Here is a 16,863-nt window from a genome sequence, read left to right as displayed (position 1 = left end):
CCTCCTGTGTATGTTCTAGAGGGGGCATCTGGGAGAGGAAGATTAATGGTCAGATAGCTAGAACTAACCGAGGGTCTGGGGATCATGGAAGCTAACGGCCCCAGCATGCAAAAGTCCCATGTTGATACATGCTGGGATCTAGAGTCTCCACAGGCCACACAACTGCATGCACCTGTCCTGGTCTCTCCATTATACAGAACTTTGTGCTCCTAGATGCTGCTGGCAACGTGGCCCTCAGGGCAGTAACATTCGGGTACAGTCTCCAGATTTTCCTACAGCTGGTTTGAAGCAAAGTGAGCAAGGCTGCCAGGGTAGGAGCCATGGGTAGCTAGCGACGATGGTGCTGCTGCGTACATGTTATTGGAGCTGTTATTTTACAGACCGGATTGTAACAAGATAACATGAAGGATGCTAAAGCCACCCAGGAGCAATGGAGATGGAATTCGGCTCCCAGCTCTTCCCTATCCAAGATATACTTTTAAAGAGAAAACTGCTCCTTCTTGGTAGACTCTGTGCCTCACATAATTCCCTTAACGTTTAACCTTCAAATCCTTTTTGTCCAAGAGCAGCACACTTCCAGAGGCAGCTCCATGCATTTAAACATTGGTCCCATACAACAGGAGACTTTAGCCAAGATGAAACCAGCCAAGGCAATCGTATCAGAGAGGCCCTCCACCCCTGAGTAAGGAACAAAGCCCGCGGTATCAAGTTGTGACATCTACAGAAAGGCATGTTAGGAAAGGATCAGACATATCAATATGCAGGTGAAACCAGATATTAGCAGCAAAGAGTCCTGTGGCACCTTATAGACTAACAGACGTATTGAAGCATGAGCTTTCATGGGTGAATACATGACATGCATCCAACGAAGTGGGTATTCACCCACGAAGGCTCATGCTCCAATACGTCTGTTTGTCTATAAGGTGCCACAGGACTCTTTGCTGCTTTTACAGACCCAGACTAACACGGCTCCCCTTCTGACAGATGAAATTAATGTGCCTGTTGAAGTAGCTAATTATTTTCTAACTCCAATCTCTGTTGGTTTCACATCCTTTCATGTTAGAATTTACCATGTTGGCGGGTTGTACATTGTAGCTCAAGGGGTTCTGCTGTCTAAGAATCTCAAAGCACATCCAAGATCAGTGGATTTGTCCTCGCAACCCACCTAAGATGACTGAAGTACTAGCCACATTTCCCAGAGAGGGAAACAGAGGCCACTCAGGCTCAGAACGCCGGTGCGGGCTGTTCAGTCGGTGGGCAAGCCGGCAATGATGCGGCCCCCGACCCCCGACAGACGGGATGGACGGCGCTCCAAGTCTCGGACCCGGTCCCGATCCAGGAAACGGTCGCCATCACGCCGATCCTGATCCCGGCACCGATCAACGTCTCGGTACCGCTCCCCGTCTTGGCACCGGTTGCAGTCCCGGTACCGCTCAGTATCACGGTACCGGTCGCACTCCCGGCGACTCCAAGTCCCCAGCTTTAGCCACTAGATGTGGTGTCTTTGAACAGCGATGTTACAGAACTTTTTAAAAAAGACCAGTAGTGGACTAAAGCTGATCATTTGATTCAGAAACCGTGACGCCAGCCACTCCAGGCCACAGCCCTGGCAGTCCGTTCACAGCCTGAGCCCGTCCCTGCAGGACCAGGGCACTCAGCGCAGAGCGGGCGCGTTCGAGGCAGACGGCAGCAGGGCCAGGGGATTGGAGCAGGGCTCTCTGGGCGCTAATGAGTGACTGGGAGCGGGGGTGGGTGAGACACTGACGGGCCCATTGCCATCATTCAGACTGGCCTCCTGCCTAGCGCGGGCCGGAGGGGCCCACGGCAGCATTTCAGCCCCCAGCCCACAGCTGGGGGTGGAGCTAGCGCTTAAATACCGAGATGCCCCAGCCTGATGTAAAGACTCCATGCTGGGGGGGGTCTGCCCCCCCCTTTCCAGCCCCCCCCCCCGGGATGGGGAGCAGGACACCGCCCTGCGGGGAGAGCCGGGGGGGGGAAGGAGCCGGGGGGTGCAAAGCCACCAACCAGCCAGGGGTAGGGACTGGGCTGGGGAGAGATGGGGGCGGGGCTGCCTCCCCCCGGGGACTAGCCCCCCCCCCGTTAGCATGTGCAGCTAACGTGGGAGGAGAGCGAGGGCCCCGCCCCCCTGGGGACCCCACGTGGCCCAGCCGCGGCACTCACCTGACACCGCCCCCTAGGGAAGCAGCTTCACGCTCCCCGGGACCCATATGAAAGCGGCGCCCGATGACATCACACCCGGCGCGGCCAATCGCGAGGCGGGGGGGCGGGGCCGCGCGGGAGCACGGAGCCCCGCCCCACGCGGCTGAGCGCGGGCGGGCCGCGTGACGTGGGGGCGGCGGCGGCGGCCCGGGATGGAGGCGCGCGGCGAGCTGCGGGTCGGGTTCGTGGGCGCCGGCCGCATGGCCCACGGGGTGGCGCAGGGCGTGGTGCGCGCAGGTAGGGCCCCTCCCCCGCCGCACCGTGCGGGTCCCTGTAGGACCGCGGGCCTCGCCCCAGAGGTGGCTGCATTTCAGCAGTGGGTCCCGGTACAACCACCCCGTGTAAGGCGCTGCCGTGCCCAGCGCTGGAGTTCCGCAGCCTGGGCTACGTCCCTCGGCGGGCCCCTGCTGCACCCCCTCCTCCCAGCAGCGTCTGCGTGTCCTTCCTGTGCGAAGGATTCCGGGATAAGCAGCTGCCATGCCCAGCGTCCGCACCCCTGCGAGGGGCATCTCTGCTCAGGTCCATTATCCATGGCCCTGGGATCCGATTCCTAGGGAGTGAAGGCCGCATGGAGCTGCCTGGTTGTTGCCAGGATGCTTGCAGCCGTTCCAGGTCTGCTGACACCATTGCCCTCGTAAGTTCCCTGCAATCACCTGGCATAGCACACGGCCCCTGTTTGCCCACGCTTGGCAAACTCCTCCGGCAGCGATTAGCCTCTTCTCCCGCCTATTAGCATTTCACAGCCCTTGGGAATCTCACGCTTGCTGGTGAGGGGGGAACCCTTGGGCTGGGTTCTTGCCGCCGCCCGGTCTGGGTGACGGTTCCAAGGTTCAACTGTGTTTGTCTTGGGCTCTTGTCTGTGTTGGAGGCAACGCGGGATTGTCTCCATGCATCTTAACGCAGCTGATTCCCTCTGCTCTGTGTTTTAAGGAAAAGTCAAAGCTGCTAACATCTTGGCCAGCGCGCCGTCCGACAGGAACTTGGGTGCCTTCCAGGTGAGCGAGGGCTGGCTGCGTGGGAAAGGCTGAATCTCTTCCATGGGACTGGGAGAGCTAATAGTGCCTTGATGTCTGGAAACAGGAGGCAAACGCAGTAGCGGTGCTTGATGCCGCTTTGTTGTTATCCCATCAGATCCTGCAAGCTATTAAATTCCTGTGAGGAACACCCGGGTGCCCTGGGAAATGGTGCTGGTGAATTAGCTGGGGGGGGCTTCCCTTTGGGTCAATACTCAGCCCAGTACCCCAGCCTTGCAGTTTAAAGTGCATGCCAGTAGCGGATGGAATGATCCTCAGATGGCCCTTCCCCACCTCACAGGGCTGAGTTTTAACCTCACAAAGCGTGTTAAGAGCAGGCGGGTGCTGAGTGCTGCTGTTGTACTGGTGAATTCCAGCCTGTCCTGCTCTGCTGGCCTTTCCTCTCCAAGCCTTTAACCGTGTCCCATCTCCTTGGGTGGCAGGATTTGGGCTGCAGGACGACACACTGCAACAGCGAGGTGCTGCAGCGCTGTACTCTGGTCTTCCTAGCCACCAAGCCTCACCTGCTTCCTGGAGTCCTGCAGCAGATTGCTCCTGCCGTTACCCGGGACCACATTATCGTATCGGTGGCTGCTGGAGTCACTCTGCAGACCCTGCAACAGGTGAGTGTCTGATGGTCCCTCTTGGCCCTCCCACCCCCCATTAAACTGTGGGGCAGCTGGCTGGGTGAGTGTCTGGGGCATGCACACGCCTGTGAAGGGTTTATATTTGCTTTTATACAATGGCCTGGATAAGAGGAAGAATGCCTGTAGGTAAAGAGCGCTCCAAATCCATGCAGCTCTCCAGTGAGGCCGGTGTGAATACAGCCAGGGCCAGATCAAGGCTCCCCCCCATGTGCCATAGATATGCCCCCCTACATGGAATGGGTGTGGGGGCAGGGGAGGGAGTTGCAGGGGACATCCATCCCTTAAGGATAGCTACCCTCTCCATCCCAGAGAGGCAGGGGGTAGCAAGGGGTGTCCCAGTACTCACACCTGGCCTGCTGGGGTGGAACGCCAGGCCTGCTGTACTCTTCCCCTTCTGCCACGCATGGAGTATTGTTCTGGGAAGGGCGGTGCTTGCTACTTCCAGGTGTAATCCAGTCCATTGAGGTGTATGAGGCAGTTCACGCCTCTCAGAGCTATTGTCCCAGGTTCTCTGCAGACTCAGGCAGCCGTCTCTGTACCTGTTATGCCCAGGTAATGAGTCAAGAGAGCTAGAGACTTTTATTTTTTTAAGTGAAAGCTGAAAATGTGCTGTAATCCCGTGATTCCAGGAGCTGGGGCCCAGGGCATGGGCCTGTCATGCCTATGCCTTAATCCAGCCCTGCCAGGTTGCCATGTCCTGGTTGCCAGCAAGCAGGTCAGTTTGTGCCAGTCTCAGCAGAGGAGCCAAAGCCCTGGAGTTTAGCACAGGCGTACATGGGCCTGCAGCGTGATCCCTCGCGGTTTTGTGTTTCTTGTCATCAGTCAGCTGCTCTCTGTTTAGTCCTGCTTCTGGATTGTTGCCTCTCTGTACGCATCTGAAGAGACTGAATCCAGCAGGGGGCGCTGAGCTGACACACACACACCACCCCTGGCTAGGCTCCGCAAACCCTCCTTCCTAAGTTGCTGTCAGTGGTTTTTCCCCACCCACCTCCACTCCTCCCTGTACTTTGTAAAATGATTGTCACGGATTGAGTATTATGCCCTGTGCCCTTCTATCCTGACCTGCAGCCCCCGCCCCCCCGTTATCCCACTCCTGGACGACCCCCATGCACACACAGCTTTGCCGATGCCCCTCAATCCTAACCTTCCGCCCCTCGGCTATCTCAGCCCCGGCTTCCCCTGGCAATCCTGCTGCGCTCCTGAGCTGCCTGGTGGGTGTGCCATGTGGACACACTGCAAGGGCTGGGTTAAGCCTACCACGTCCTCTGTGACCAAAGGCACGTACTACGCCCTGCGTGGAGACCGCTGGGCTATCTCCCAGCCCCGTCCCCACCAGCAGCAGTGTTCTCCTGGTTTAGCCTCACGACCGTCTCTCCCTGCAGCTTCTCCCTGCTGGGACCAAGGTGCTGCGGGTCATGCCCAACCTGCCCTGCGTGGTGCAGGAGGGGGCAGTGGTGTTTGCCCGGGGGAGCTGTGCTGGGGAGCAGGAGGCCGCCCTGCTGAAGAGCCTGCTGTCTGCCTGCGGGCTGTGTGAAGAAACGCCTGAGTCCTACATCGATATCCACACGGGCCTGAGTGGCAGCGGCGTAGCCTACGTGAGTGCCCTTGCGCTGGCCCAGCGTCTCTTAATGCTGCCCTCCAGCCCCAGGTATTTCCCGGTTAATCATCTGCCAGCCCTGCCAGGGCAGGGTTCTTCCCTCCACCCTGGCCTTTCTGCAGCTGAATACAGTGACTCCCAAGCCTTGCTCTGGGTTATCAGTCCTGACACTTGAGGCTTCTCTGATGGGCACCCTGGGCTCCCCTCTCTCCCTGAATGACGAATCCCTGGTGCCGCCCATTGCCTGCTGGGCTGTGTGCGCTCATGCCCACGATAGACCCTCGGCAGCCTCTAAACCATGTGATCTTAGAGTGGGGCAGCCTGCGCCCCTGGTGGGTTAGTCAGCAAACAGGGATCCGGGGCTGCTACAGCTGAGCTCTTAGTCTAGTAACTGCTGCCGTTGCCCATAGAGGCTTGGGAATCAGGGGTCTAATGGAGTCCAGTTGGAGACCTCAGTCCCTGGCCTGTAACTTGCTTCTAGCTTCATGGGCATCTGATTCCTGCCAGGATCAGGATGGTGGCCAGCAGCTTTTGGAAGGCTCTGCTGGCTCCTGTCCTGGGATGCCTCCATGTCCTGTCCTCCAGAAGCAACAGCCGTGAGATCTAGCTGTTCGCTGAATGTCCGCCTTTCCCTGCGCCAGGTTTACTTGTTTGCTGAAGCCCTGGCGGAAGGTGCTGTGAAGATGGGCATGCCCAGTGCCTTGGCCAATAAAATTGCAGCCCAGACGCTGCTGGTAAGTTTGGACTTTGCTCTCAGTCTTCAGATTCCCCCGCTTAACGCAGTCCTGCCCCCTCCATCAGCCCCCAATGGACCTTTCTTCTGACCTGCAGTTCCCCCATCTATTCCAGTCCTGGGTTCCCCAGTGAAGCCTGCAGCACCCTCTGCTACTGCCCATACAGCAAGTGCCCAGGAAAAGCTCTCAGTCTTAGGGAAAACACCTGTATCACCCCTGTGCCTTGCGGCTCCATCTGCCTTTCCAGTAATTCCTCAGCTGTCGCTGTCTTACCACACCTTGGTTCCTACCCCTTTAGCTTCTCTGACGACTCTGCTGTTTGAGCTGAGCTGTGATCAGCCAAGTGCGTACGGGCTCCTCTGGGACCCGTAGGGGCCTTGCTGCGTAAGAATCCTGAGTTCCACCACTTGCACTCAGTGCAAAAGATTCCTGGGGACTCATCCAGGACGTGATGGGGCTGAACTGGAAGAAGCAAAGCCTCTTTGGCTGTCCTAGCACGGCCACCAGAGGGAGGAGGTGGCTGCAGCTGAACCGGACAAACCTAGGAAGAGTCAGTAACTGCCCCAAAGTCCTTCCAGTCCGCGAAACCAAAACCATGTGAACAGAGGGGGAGCAGGATACAGGCTAGAGGTAGGGACTGTGGATTACCAGCTGGCCAATTTCTTGCAGCCATCATAGATTCCGAGGCCAGAAGGGACCTCTGTGATTATCTAGCCTGACCTTGTGTTTAACACAGGCCAGAGACCTGCCCCCAAATCATTCCTAGAGCAGAGCGGTTAGAAAACAGCCAATCTGGATTTTAAAATTGCCAGTGATGGAGAATCCACCAAGACCCTTGAGGTAAATTGTTCCAATGGCCAATTACCTTCACTTTTAAAAATTATGTCTTATTTCTAGTCTGAATTTGTCTGGCTGTAACTTCCAGCCCTTGGATGGTGTTAGACTTTCCTCTGATGGACTGACGAGCCCATTATCAAATATTCGTTCCCCATGTAGGTACTTATAGACTGTGATCAACTCACCCCTTAACTTGCTCTTCATTAAGCTAAATACACCAGGCTTTGTGAGTCTATCCTTGTAAGGCAGGTTTTCTACCCCTTGGAGGAAACAGGTCATGAATTTACAATGGGGTACGTTAGCTGACGAGAGTTTGAGCTGGTTCCCCTTAACTCTTGTGTTAATGGCATTCACACCATGTATAACAATGGCAGGCAGTGCGGTCTAGCAATCAGAGCAAGGTGCCCAGGTTGGAGACATGGGTTCTGTTCCCAAAGGCCACAGAGTGAGCTAATGGGAGAGTGGGGAAGTCATGTCTCTTCCTGGGAAGGAGCAGCATGGTCTCCTCCCCCAGCTCCCCAAATCAGAGAGCAGGGACACTTACAGGATGCTAAGGCACAGCCCCCCACCCACCCTGCTCTCATCTGAGCCCGTCTCCTCTTGCAGGGAGCAGCAAAGATGATCCTGGAGACAGGGGAGCACCCGGCCAAGCTGCGCAGCAACGTCTGCACGCCTGGCGGCACCACCATCCACGCCTTGCACGAGCTGGAGAAGGGGGCGCTGCGGGCCACTGTCATGAACGCCGTGGAGGCTGCGACCACGCGGGCTCGCGAGCTGGGCGAGAGATAGGGGCCCAACCGGGCGGGGTGTTCCGGGGCGCCTGGCCTGTCTGAGCCATGTGCGAATCTCCATTCCGTGATGGAAGGAAGTTTCCCAGGTTGTCCAGCGGATGTAGATCCCATTCTTCCCTCCCTAGGTGCCTCTCTTCCTGCCTGAGGGATTCCCAGCTCCAGGTCACCAGTGATCTCCTCTAGCCCCAGTCCTTCCCCACGGGGCATGGCTTCCCCACAGGTGAGGCAGGGTCCCCTCGCGTTCCTGGCAGTCCCCCGACCTGCCTTGGCCCAGCCCTGCCTCGGCTGTGGGGACTTCACGCTCGTATCCATTCCGTACGCATTGGCTGCTCTCTCCGGACGGTGGGTCCCTAATAAGTGATGGCAACAGCAGGACGTGGGAACTGCTGGCCCAGACTCCTGGCTTCTTCTGCTCTCCTTTGTTTAGAGACGGTGCCCATCCTCCGAAGGCAGCCTTGGCACCAGGCTGGCCGTCTGCATCTGCAATGATCACACGGCTGTCAGGGAAACAGTCCCGACCGGTAAAGTGCAGCCTTCCCGTCTGCCGCCTGGTGACGGTCCAGCCAGCGTCTCACCTGCTGGTGGGTCTGGTCTGGTGGCGGGTGGTGTGAGCAGGTGCTGGTTTATAGGATGTTCTCCTGGGGGTGATGGCTCCTGGAGCCTTAATGCAGCCTGCAGCTTCCCTCCCCCTTTAGCAGGGAGGAGCAAGTCCCCAGGTCCCAACAGCCCCGGCTCCCTCTGAGTGCCTGGGTGAGGGGGGAGTTCCCTGTATTCCTGACTGTTTTCACTGCTGGGTGGGCAGGAAATAGGTACCAGCAGAGGCCTGGAAGAGACCATAAGCTCCAGCTGCCTGTTAGCAGCTGCACCGGCAGTCCCAGGAGAGCCCCAGCTGCCATGCGGCGTAGGAAGCTATGTGTGCCTGCAGCGGGCGGTGAAATAGAGCTGTACTGTGCCCTCCAAAGGTGTGTTGATCTCTTGGCTCCTCTGCCAACTAAAGGGTTAATGGTGACATCATCACCTGCTGTAGTGCATGCAAGCTGGCCCCTGGCCTGGGGGCAAGCAGCGGTCAGCAAAGTTAGGGCTGGTCTCAGGCAGAGTGCCTCCGTTGCAAGCGGAGAAGAAGCTGGTCCATGGCTGTAGGTTGCGTTAACCCTCCTCCTCCTGCTGCAGCATTTTCAGTAAGGGGGGTTGGCACAGATCCTCCATGTGCAGAAGCTCCTCCACTCTGCTGCAGGGCCAAATCCATCACTACGCAGTGTCCCTGGCTCACTGTCAAATCGAAGTCAGGGAGCCCCCACAGCCCCGCCAAATGCTCGGTGAAACCTGGTATTGACAGAACCAGGGAGGGAGGTGGGTAACTGGGTCGTCGGGGAGCTAGAAGGCGGAAAGGGAATTTATCTCCTCCCTCCTTCGGGCAGCAGTGATCGTAGGGTGGGCGGGGGCATCAGAGTTTATCTCCCCATGCCAGCAAACCTCGACCAACAGCTCCGCTGCCCTATTGTCAGCCACGCCAGCTACCAACAGTACGTTGTCTGGCTGTGTGATAAAATGCTCAGCAGTGAAAGAGTTAACGATGGCATGCGGAGGTACCTGTAGGGCTGTGTTCTGGCTGCACAAGACTCCACTCCCAACTATACTTACCTACCTGCTCCCTCGGAGAACGCACCCGCGTACTTTGGCCATCACAAGCTGATGCACGGAGTGCTTTTCCCTCTGTGGCTCTCAAAGGCTGGGTGGCATGATTGTCCCTATTCTACAGCTGGGGAAACCGAGGCACAGGACGGCAGAGTGACACAAGCCAGCTCAGTATTAGAGCGTAGAGCTCTGATCTGAGTGCTCAGCCTCTCTGTCTCATCTGGCAGCCCACCCCTGCCCGGTGAGCTGGTCCCAGCCAGGAGCTAACAGCCCCTCTCACATTCATGCAGGGGAACCCACAGCGGGCAGCGAAGATCCTTCCTGAACTGTGACCCCCGTTTGCTCTGGTGTGGGGTGGGCAGGTAATGCCAGCTCTAAGCCGAGTGGTGAGCTGCAAACAGAAGCAGAAAGTGCCTTGGCCTCGGCAATCTCTGACTGGCTGCACTACCAGCCCCTTGGTGCGTGCCTCGGGGTCAGGGCCAGCTGTGACCCCGGCACAACGCATGGCCCCGGGGAGGAGGATGTGCTCTGTGTGCCCCGTCTCCAAATGGCTCTGAAATGTCCTGCCCGGCTTTCCCCCACTGCTCCCTCCGGGATCTGTCAGCCAAGCTCACGGTCCTGGGACTCCAGCTACGTAATGCACCTTGGCAGGTGGCATCATGCAATATTCATACGGCTTTGGAGGATGACACAGTTATGGACCGGGCCTCCATTTAGGGGCTTGAACAGGTGTCCCTGCAAGGCCAATTCCCATCTCCTGCGCCACCTCCCACTCTGTGGCTCATTCTCAGCCACGCAGCCAGCCGTCTCTCTGCTCCACCCCCGTTTGCAGCCCTTCAGGGCTGTGCCGGCAGCTCTGGTGCAGGACCCCGAATTGGCTTCAGGTTGAAATAATGAGCGAAGTGAGGGAAAGAAATAAAGGCTGCAGGAGGTAGGGTGCAGAGAAGAGCAGCACGGATGCTGTGGGGCTGGAGGGACTGGCTCAGGAGGAGAGAGGGGAGCTGTATAGGGCAGTATCCAAAGCCCACTGAAGTCAATAGGAATCTTTCCATTGGCTTTAGTGCGCTTTGGATCGGGCCACCGAGAGGGGCAATTGCAGGGAGCCTGATTTTTGGGGGGATGGGAGGAGCGATTCCTCCAGAGTAAGAACAGCGCCGGACAGGATGAGGATCTATCCCCCTCCAGGTTGCCCCTGGAGCTGGTCAGGAATTGTAAGGTTTTCATCTTTGTTTACATTTTTCTACAAATATGTTCAGGTTTTCATTGAAAAATGGGGTCATTTGGGGATATTGTCTGATTCCCCCCCCCCCCAAATAAAAACCTAATTGAAAACAGATATTTCCTGCTGAAATTTATTTTATGAAAAGGTCATTTTCTGTGTAAGCCAACCCCCCACCCCTGTATCTTATGAATGAAAAGTATTGATCAGCGCTGGCTGGCTGCACTTCAGAAGCAAGGGTGAGTGGTGAGTGGGCTGTGGAGCTGAAGTCGTGTCATTCCAAGGGACACGTGCATGGCAGTATTGGATAGTCTGCTGCCTTTGCTGTGTGGTTAAAGGGGGTGTCAGGCTAACGAGGTGCCTGTATCATGGGATTGATAAGGAGGTTTGGAAGGGTTTGATTTTTATCAGTAAATATCTTTAATTGTCAATTTCACCAAACGCAGGTTTCTGTCCATTATCAAAATTTACTGACAGCCAAAGTAAAAAAAAAAAAAAATCTGCCTGAGAATGTATTTGAATTTGAGTTAAGGACAGGTTTCAGAGTAGCAGCCGTGTTAGTCTGTAGCCGCAAAAAGAACAGGAGCACTTGTGGCACCTTAGAGACTAACACATTTATTTGAGCATAAGCTTTCATGGGCTACAGCCCACTTCATTGGATGCATAGAATGGAACATATAGTGAGGAGATACATACACACATACAGAGAACATGAACTCCCACCTTTTCATGTTCTCTGTGTGTGTGTGTGTGTGTGTGTATATATATATCTCCTCACTATATGTTCCATTCTGTGCATCCGAAGAAGTGAGCTGTAGCCCACGAAAGCTTATGCTCAAATAAATTTGTTAGTCTCCGAGTTAAGGATATTTACTTTGTATATTTTAACATGTGATGTTCACAAAACGGGTTTTAACAGTTAGCAGATCTTGCTTTTTGAAGCTTAACATCTATGGTCATTAAATAATTATTGTCTGAAACTTGCCCCCATACTGATTTCCCACAAATGTGAAAATTTAAATAGATAAAAATTACCGGTAGGGGAAAAATGCTTAAAAAACTAAACATTGATATGACCCATTGAAATTGTAAAAAACCCAGAAGGCTTGAATTCTGACAAGCTTAGTTGTAAGGCACTCAAGTCACTGGGGTTGCTAGGTTCTAGGCTCCAGCATTATTTTCTTTGACCCTTGGGGAAAGGTCTTAATTTTTTGTCTTTAAAACTAAAGTCTAAAGCTTCACACACACACCCACGCAATTAAAAACTCACACTGACTATTTGAGGAAAGGAGGAAGGATGGTGCATGAAGTGCTAGGCTGGGACTTCAAAGATCTGGGTTCAGTCCTTCGGTCTGCCATAGCCTCCCTGTGTAATCCAGGGCAAATCTCCTGCTCCAGTCCCCACCTGTCAAAGGGGGAGAACGCGCCTCATTTCCCCCCACCCTTCATCTGGCTTGTCTGTTTAGATTGTGGGCTCTTCGGGGCAGGGACTGTTTCTCAGTGTGAGGCTGTGCAGTTCCTCACAGCTCAAAACTCTGAATTTCTGTTCTGCACAGAAATTCTTCGGCCTCTCGAACAAGTTTTTGTTCCAAATTGGAACAGAAACTCAAAAACATGCCATTTCCCAGGGAAAAGGACAGTCTGGATTTTTTTTTATTTTGCGGCAAAATCCAACTGTTTTGATTCAGTATTTTTCCGAATGAACGAGCAGCCAGCTGACCCTGACTCTAGGGGACAAGTCAGGGTCCAGAGCTGCAGAAAGGGTAGCCAAGAACGCTGAGAGCCCTGGAGCCAACTGGAGCTCCCAGGGGTGGCTCTTTTCCTGCTCGGTGGCATGGACCCTGGAAGCCCTGTAGTCCACCAGATGAGTGGGTTGGAGACCTGCCAGCTGCCTGCCAAAACCCTGCTTGTTGGTTCATTGGAAATGCGTCAGACCACTACATCTCTGCAAAATTGGCATTTTCCAACAAAACTGATCAGTTCTCCTAGCAGGATGGGGCCCTGGTCTCAGCTGGAACCTTTTTGCCCTGGAAATAATAATGAGAAGGCTGCTGAATGAAGGAGGAAGTGATCTCTGGTTGCTGAGTGCTGGGATGAAAGCAGGGAGAGCAGCAGTAAATGGTAACAGTGGATTCTATGGCAATAGGGGCTGGAGAGCAGCTTGCAGGCCAGACTCCGCTGGGGCAGAGGGGGAATGCATTCCTTTCTAATTAGCGTTGCGCTGGAGATCCTCGGACACAGGGAGGTAGCTGGTGCTTCAAGGCCCTCTCTTGTTCCGCACTAGACTGAATGTCCTCCAGTGAGAGGCATCGGAAAGCACCAGGGTGCAGGGAGAAGAGGGAGGCAGTCAATGGAATGTCTGCCCAAAGTGTGCATAGAAAGTCTTTCATTTCATAATAAAACACTGGGCAGCAGCCTTGGGCTCACATGCTATAAATAGGTATAATTGCATATTCCCCTTCTTGGCTTGCAGAAGCACCAGCAGTTAGAATTAGTTTGACATTTATATCCCACCCTGGGGCTGAATGAAAACTCACCCAGCTAAAAAACAATTGTCTCCTGAGCACATAAAATCCTGAGGTTTGCGGAGGGGGCAGTCAGCTGCTGTGATGATTTACATTTCCCTTTTAAGGCACAGACCTAATGAATTGGTTTATGGCATGTGCTACACAGGACTTTGCAAGGTTACACAAGCAAGTGTATTGCAGAGAGGAACAGCTCTGTTTTCTGGTGAGAGCCATAAACACCTTTTGCTAAGGGGAAGCGCTTTGCTGATTCAGAGTGACACAATGGTCCCAGGTTTGGATAGATCTGTTCTCCTCTGCATTCCTAGCAGCCCCCTTTTACTGAACCAAGGGATTTTAAAACTAACAAATCTTTCTTTTGCAGCATTTAAGGCCAGAAGGGACCCTTGAGTCTGATCCCTATTAAATATTTACGTCATTCCCATGATATTGACCCCAATAACTTAGGTCTAACTAAAGCCTTTCAGTCCTGGGAAGCCTAATCTGAGGCCTGCCACAGGCAGAGAACAGGAGAAACCAAGGCGGCATCAATGCCTGAAACTGACCAACTTCACTGTGAATTCTGGTGGGAAGTGCTGCTGCTGTGCAAGGTGCTGTACATGACACAGAAGTGTGCAGACAGATGCTGCAGTTCAATCACAACTTCTTGGGCTCACTAGCACTCACTGACGTGGGAGGGAAAGAATCATTCCCTCGACTTCAGCAATCGCTGGGTGAAATGTTCTGGCCTGCACGCTGCAGGAGGTTGGACCTGATGGACATACTGGGCCCTTAGAATCTGTGAATCAAGAGGGCTCCTGCCCATTATGATCATCTGGTTTCCAGTGCAGAAAGGCTAAACTCTACCTGGCTGATTTTCCTGCTCACACCCACATCCTTGCAGAAGTAGCTTAGTGTCATCCCCATTTTACAATGGGGAAACTGAGGCAGAGAAGGGCAGTAACTGGCTGAAGCTTGCGGGTTCCTCATCAGTGCCTCCCAAATCTGTGTTTGTGGCAGTGCAGCAAGTCCCCTGGCTGTGAAAATGGCACTGCACTGAGTAGGAAGAGAGAAACGGGGCCGGGCCAGCCCTAAAGAAGATGGCCCATAGGTTCTTCTCGTGGGTGGCCTTGACTCACCAGAGGTGGTGAAGCTGGTCAGCTGAGATGGATTTTCAGCTTTCCCTTACATCCTCTCCAGCCTGCCTAATGCTCCAGTCCACCATATGGACCCACCCTCCCCATCAACCAGTCTCACACGGCTGACCTAGCAGGCCCCCTGCCACTCCATCCAGCAGCACCTGACCCTTACTGCTCCTGCCAGCCTCTTGCTGTGCCCCGAGAGGGAAGGGACAATGCCTGTGCGCACGCACACACGCCGCCCCCCAGCACTACCAGGAAGGAGAGAGGAGCGAGCTGCTGCAACTGACAGGAGAGCAGGTGGTGGCCCATCAGCATGAAAATACAGCCTGGGAGGGTTGGGGGAGGGACAGTGCGGTGCTAGTAAAGGGAGGAAGCTGATACCTGAGAAATGCACCTCCCTAGGCCCTCTGGTATATGACAGTCAACCCAGATCAAGGATAGGATATGCTCTGCCTGGGGACCAACTCTTGCCAGGGGGACGGGCTTGAGCTCACTGGCCTTTTCCATCTCCCCTGAGCAGAGCGTAATCCTCAGCGGCAGAACCAGAATGCTCCATTTATCCCCCCCACAGCTGCTGTTCTCCCTCTGAGGGCCAAGATTCCTCCCAGGGCTACAGACTCCATGGGAACACCAGCCACTGCATGTCATCAACATCCCGGCCCATCGCTACCGGCCTGATCCAAAGCACAGCGACCTCGGGCAGCCTCCTCCCATTGCAATGGGCTTGGAACAGAGCCGATAGTGCCCTCAAGGGGCATTCGCTTATCCCCAAGCTTTGCTCTGGGAAGGGCACCCTCTGCTCCCGGGGAACTGTGTACACACATCAAGGGGAGGACCCGCTTTGAACCAATCCAGCCCTTCACAGAGGATCTCAGAGCATTTCACAAACCTCAGTTAGGCACCGTTCCTTCTCTGAGAGTTGCACTGATTACATTAGTTAACGTTTGTAAGACAATTTGACAATGAAAAGCTCTTTCTGCATGCTACATATTACTGGTACAACACGGAGGTGTTATACTCAATAGCATCTTGCCGTAAGGCTTTGGGCTCTTAGCTGAAGGAGCCACTGAGTACAAACCAGCTACAACAGTTCAATGTCTGTTTCGAAGCAAGCTTAGGGCAGTGTTTGGGAGGTACTGGAGCGCACAGAAATGAGCTGACACAGCTGCTGCGCCCCCAAGACTTCCTTGAAAATGAGGTGCATCTTCCCAGGTCTCCCCAGCAAACAACACGGACATGTTTTCCTACAGGGAAGCAGAGAGATTGGCTGTCTGCCATTCCCTTGCTCTATTCATTAGATCGGACACCACTGCCTCCTAAAGCCACGAACGCAGTTCGGACCCCTGCCCCCGACTAGCCTACACTCCCTACCAGAGTTTGGTGCAGAACCCAAGAGTCCAGTATCCCCTGGACTCTACCATATTCTCCCTCCTCCCCTCCCCCCACAGCCACAGTGATAGGATTAGAAACCCGGTGTCCTGACTCCCAGTCCCAGACAGGACCACTCCCCATTCCACCAGATCACTACATTTGGATTCTGACAATCCAGTCACTTCCTAGGCAGAATATTCCTAGCTGTGTAATTCTGAACTTTGGTGCTTCACAGGGTGAAATACGGGACATAAATGAGAGGCCTTCCCATTCCATGTCTGGGGAAGGGAGCGGTTATTCTTGGGGACGGAGTTAAACTGTGTTTCAAAAGACCTTCATGATAGACCCATACCAAGAGCTCCAAGTTTCTCATAACTGGAATTACAACACACCATCCTTACATTTCAGCCTCTGAGAATTATTCTGTACCATCAAGTAGCTGGCTGAGGCAGCAGCCCCTAGTCACACTGGATGAACCTCCCAGTGGGTAACAAACATATTAGAACTAAATCTGTTTGCCGCTAAGTTACTCCTCCAAAGACTGCCAATACCCAAAGCACTCAGTGGCAAAATTTTGAGATGTCAGTGTTACACCACAGCCCTTACTACTGCAACAATAACTTTGACTGAGACCCAACACAGCACTGAAAAAGTAGCTCTGAAATGGCAACAATGCACCACTATGGATGTTTTTCTAAAAGCTCTGCTCTAGGAATTATTCTGGGGGCGTTCCCTGGCCTGTGACATACAGGAGGTCAGGAGATGATCACCATGGTCCCTTCTGGCTTTGGAATCTGACTCATCGTGCCAATATTGAGATGGCAACCACATTTAAGAGTGGAGAAGCACAAGTTAAAAAAAATTGATGCATGCAGCTGCAAGATTATGTGGCACATCAACAGGATATTAAAAAAACAGGTGTGAACATTCACTGGTCCCCTCCAGTCACTGAATCTGTATAATAAACTATTTTGCTGCTGATCATCCTAACAGAAACAACCAAGTACTCTGGAATTGTGGAAGTAACGTGGGGAGAATACCATCCCTTTTTCCTCTCTTCTCACCCTCTCCCCCCATGCACAACGCAAGGATTTTTTTTCATGCTGGGAGACAAAAGCGCGCCTGGGAGATACAGACCCTAACCCCTCTTTCA

At 54.1% G+C, this 16,863-nt stretch overlaps 1 protein-coding gene across 1 annotated transcript; it reads left to right on the top strand.

The window, feature by feature from the left end:
- Positions 1 to 2,310: 2,310 nt before the first annotated feature.
- On the top strand, positions 2,311 to 10,806 carry PYCR3 (pyrroline-5-carboxylate reductase 3). The gene is made up of 6 exons (XM_039527521.1): positions 2,311 to 2,457; positions 3,151 to 3,215; positions 3,677 to 3,856; positions 5,263 to 5,475; positions 6,119 to 6,211; positions 7,655 to 10,806. The coding sequence occupies exons 1-6, from the start codon at positions 2,373 to 2,375 to the stop codon at positions 7,835 to 7,837; spliced, it is 819 nt and encodes a 272-aa protein (XP_039383455.1). The 5' UTR covers positions 2,311 to 2,372; the 3' UTR covers positions 7,838 to 10,806.
- Positions 10,807 to 16,863: the final 6,057 nt, after the last annotated feature.

Source organism: Mauremys reevesii, linkage group 2 (genome assembly GCF_016161935.1).
Source record: "Mauremys reevesii isolate NIE-2019 linkage group 2, ASM1616193v1, whole genome shotgun sequence".
NCBI classification, from domain to species: Eukaryota; Metazoa; Chordata; order Testudines; family Geoemydidae; genus Mauremys; species Mauremys reevesii.
The sequence above is the reverse complement of the archived record's forward strand: the minus strand, read 5'-3'. Positions and strand labels throughout refer to the sequence as shown.

Excerpts from the sequence above, each read along its gene's own strand:
- PYCR3 (XM_039527521.1), top strand. The coding sequence starts at position 2,373 with ATGGAGGCGCGCGGCGAGCTGCGGGTCGGGTTCGTGGGCGCCGGCCGC. Across the intron at positions 3,216-3,676 it reads GGAACTTGGGTGCCTTCCAG|GATTTGGGCTGCAGGACGAC; the intron begins GTGAGCGAGGGC and ends CTTGGGTGGCAG. Across the intron at positions 3,857-5,262 it reads CTCTGCAGACCCTGCAACAG|CTTCTCCCTGCTGGGACCAA; the intron begins GTGAGTGTCTGA and ends CTCTCCCTGCAG.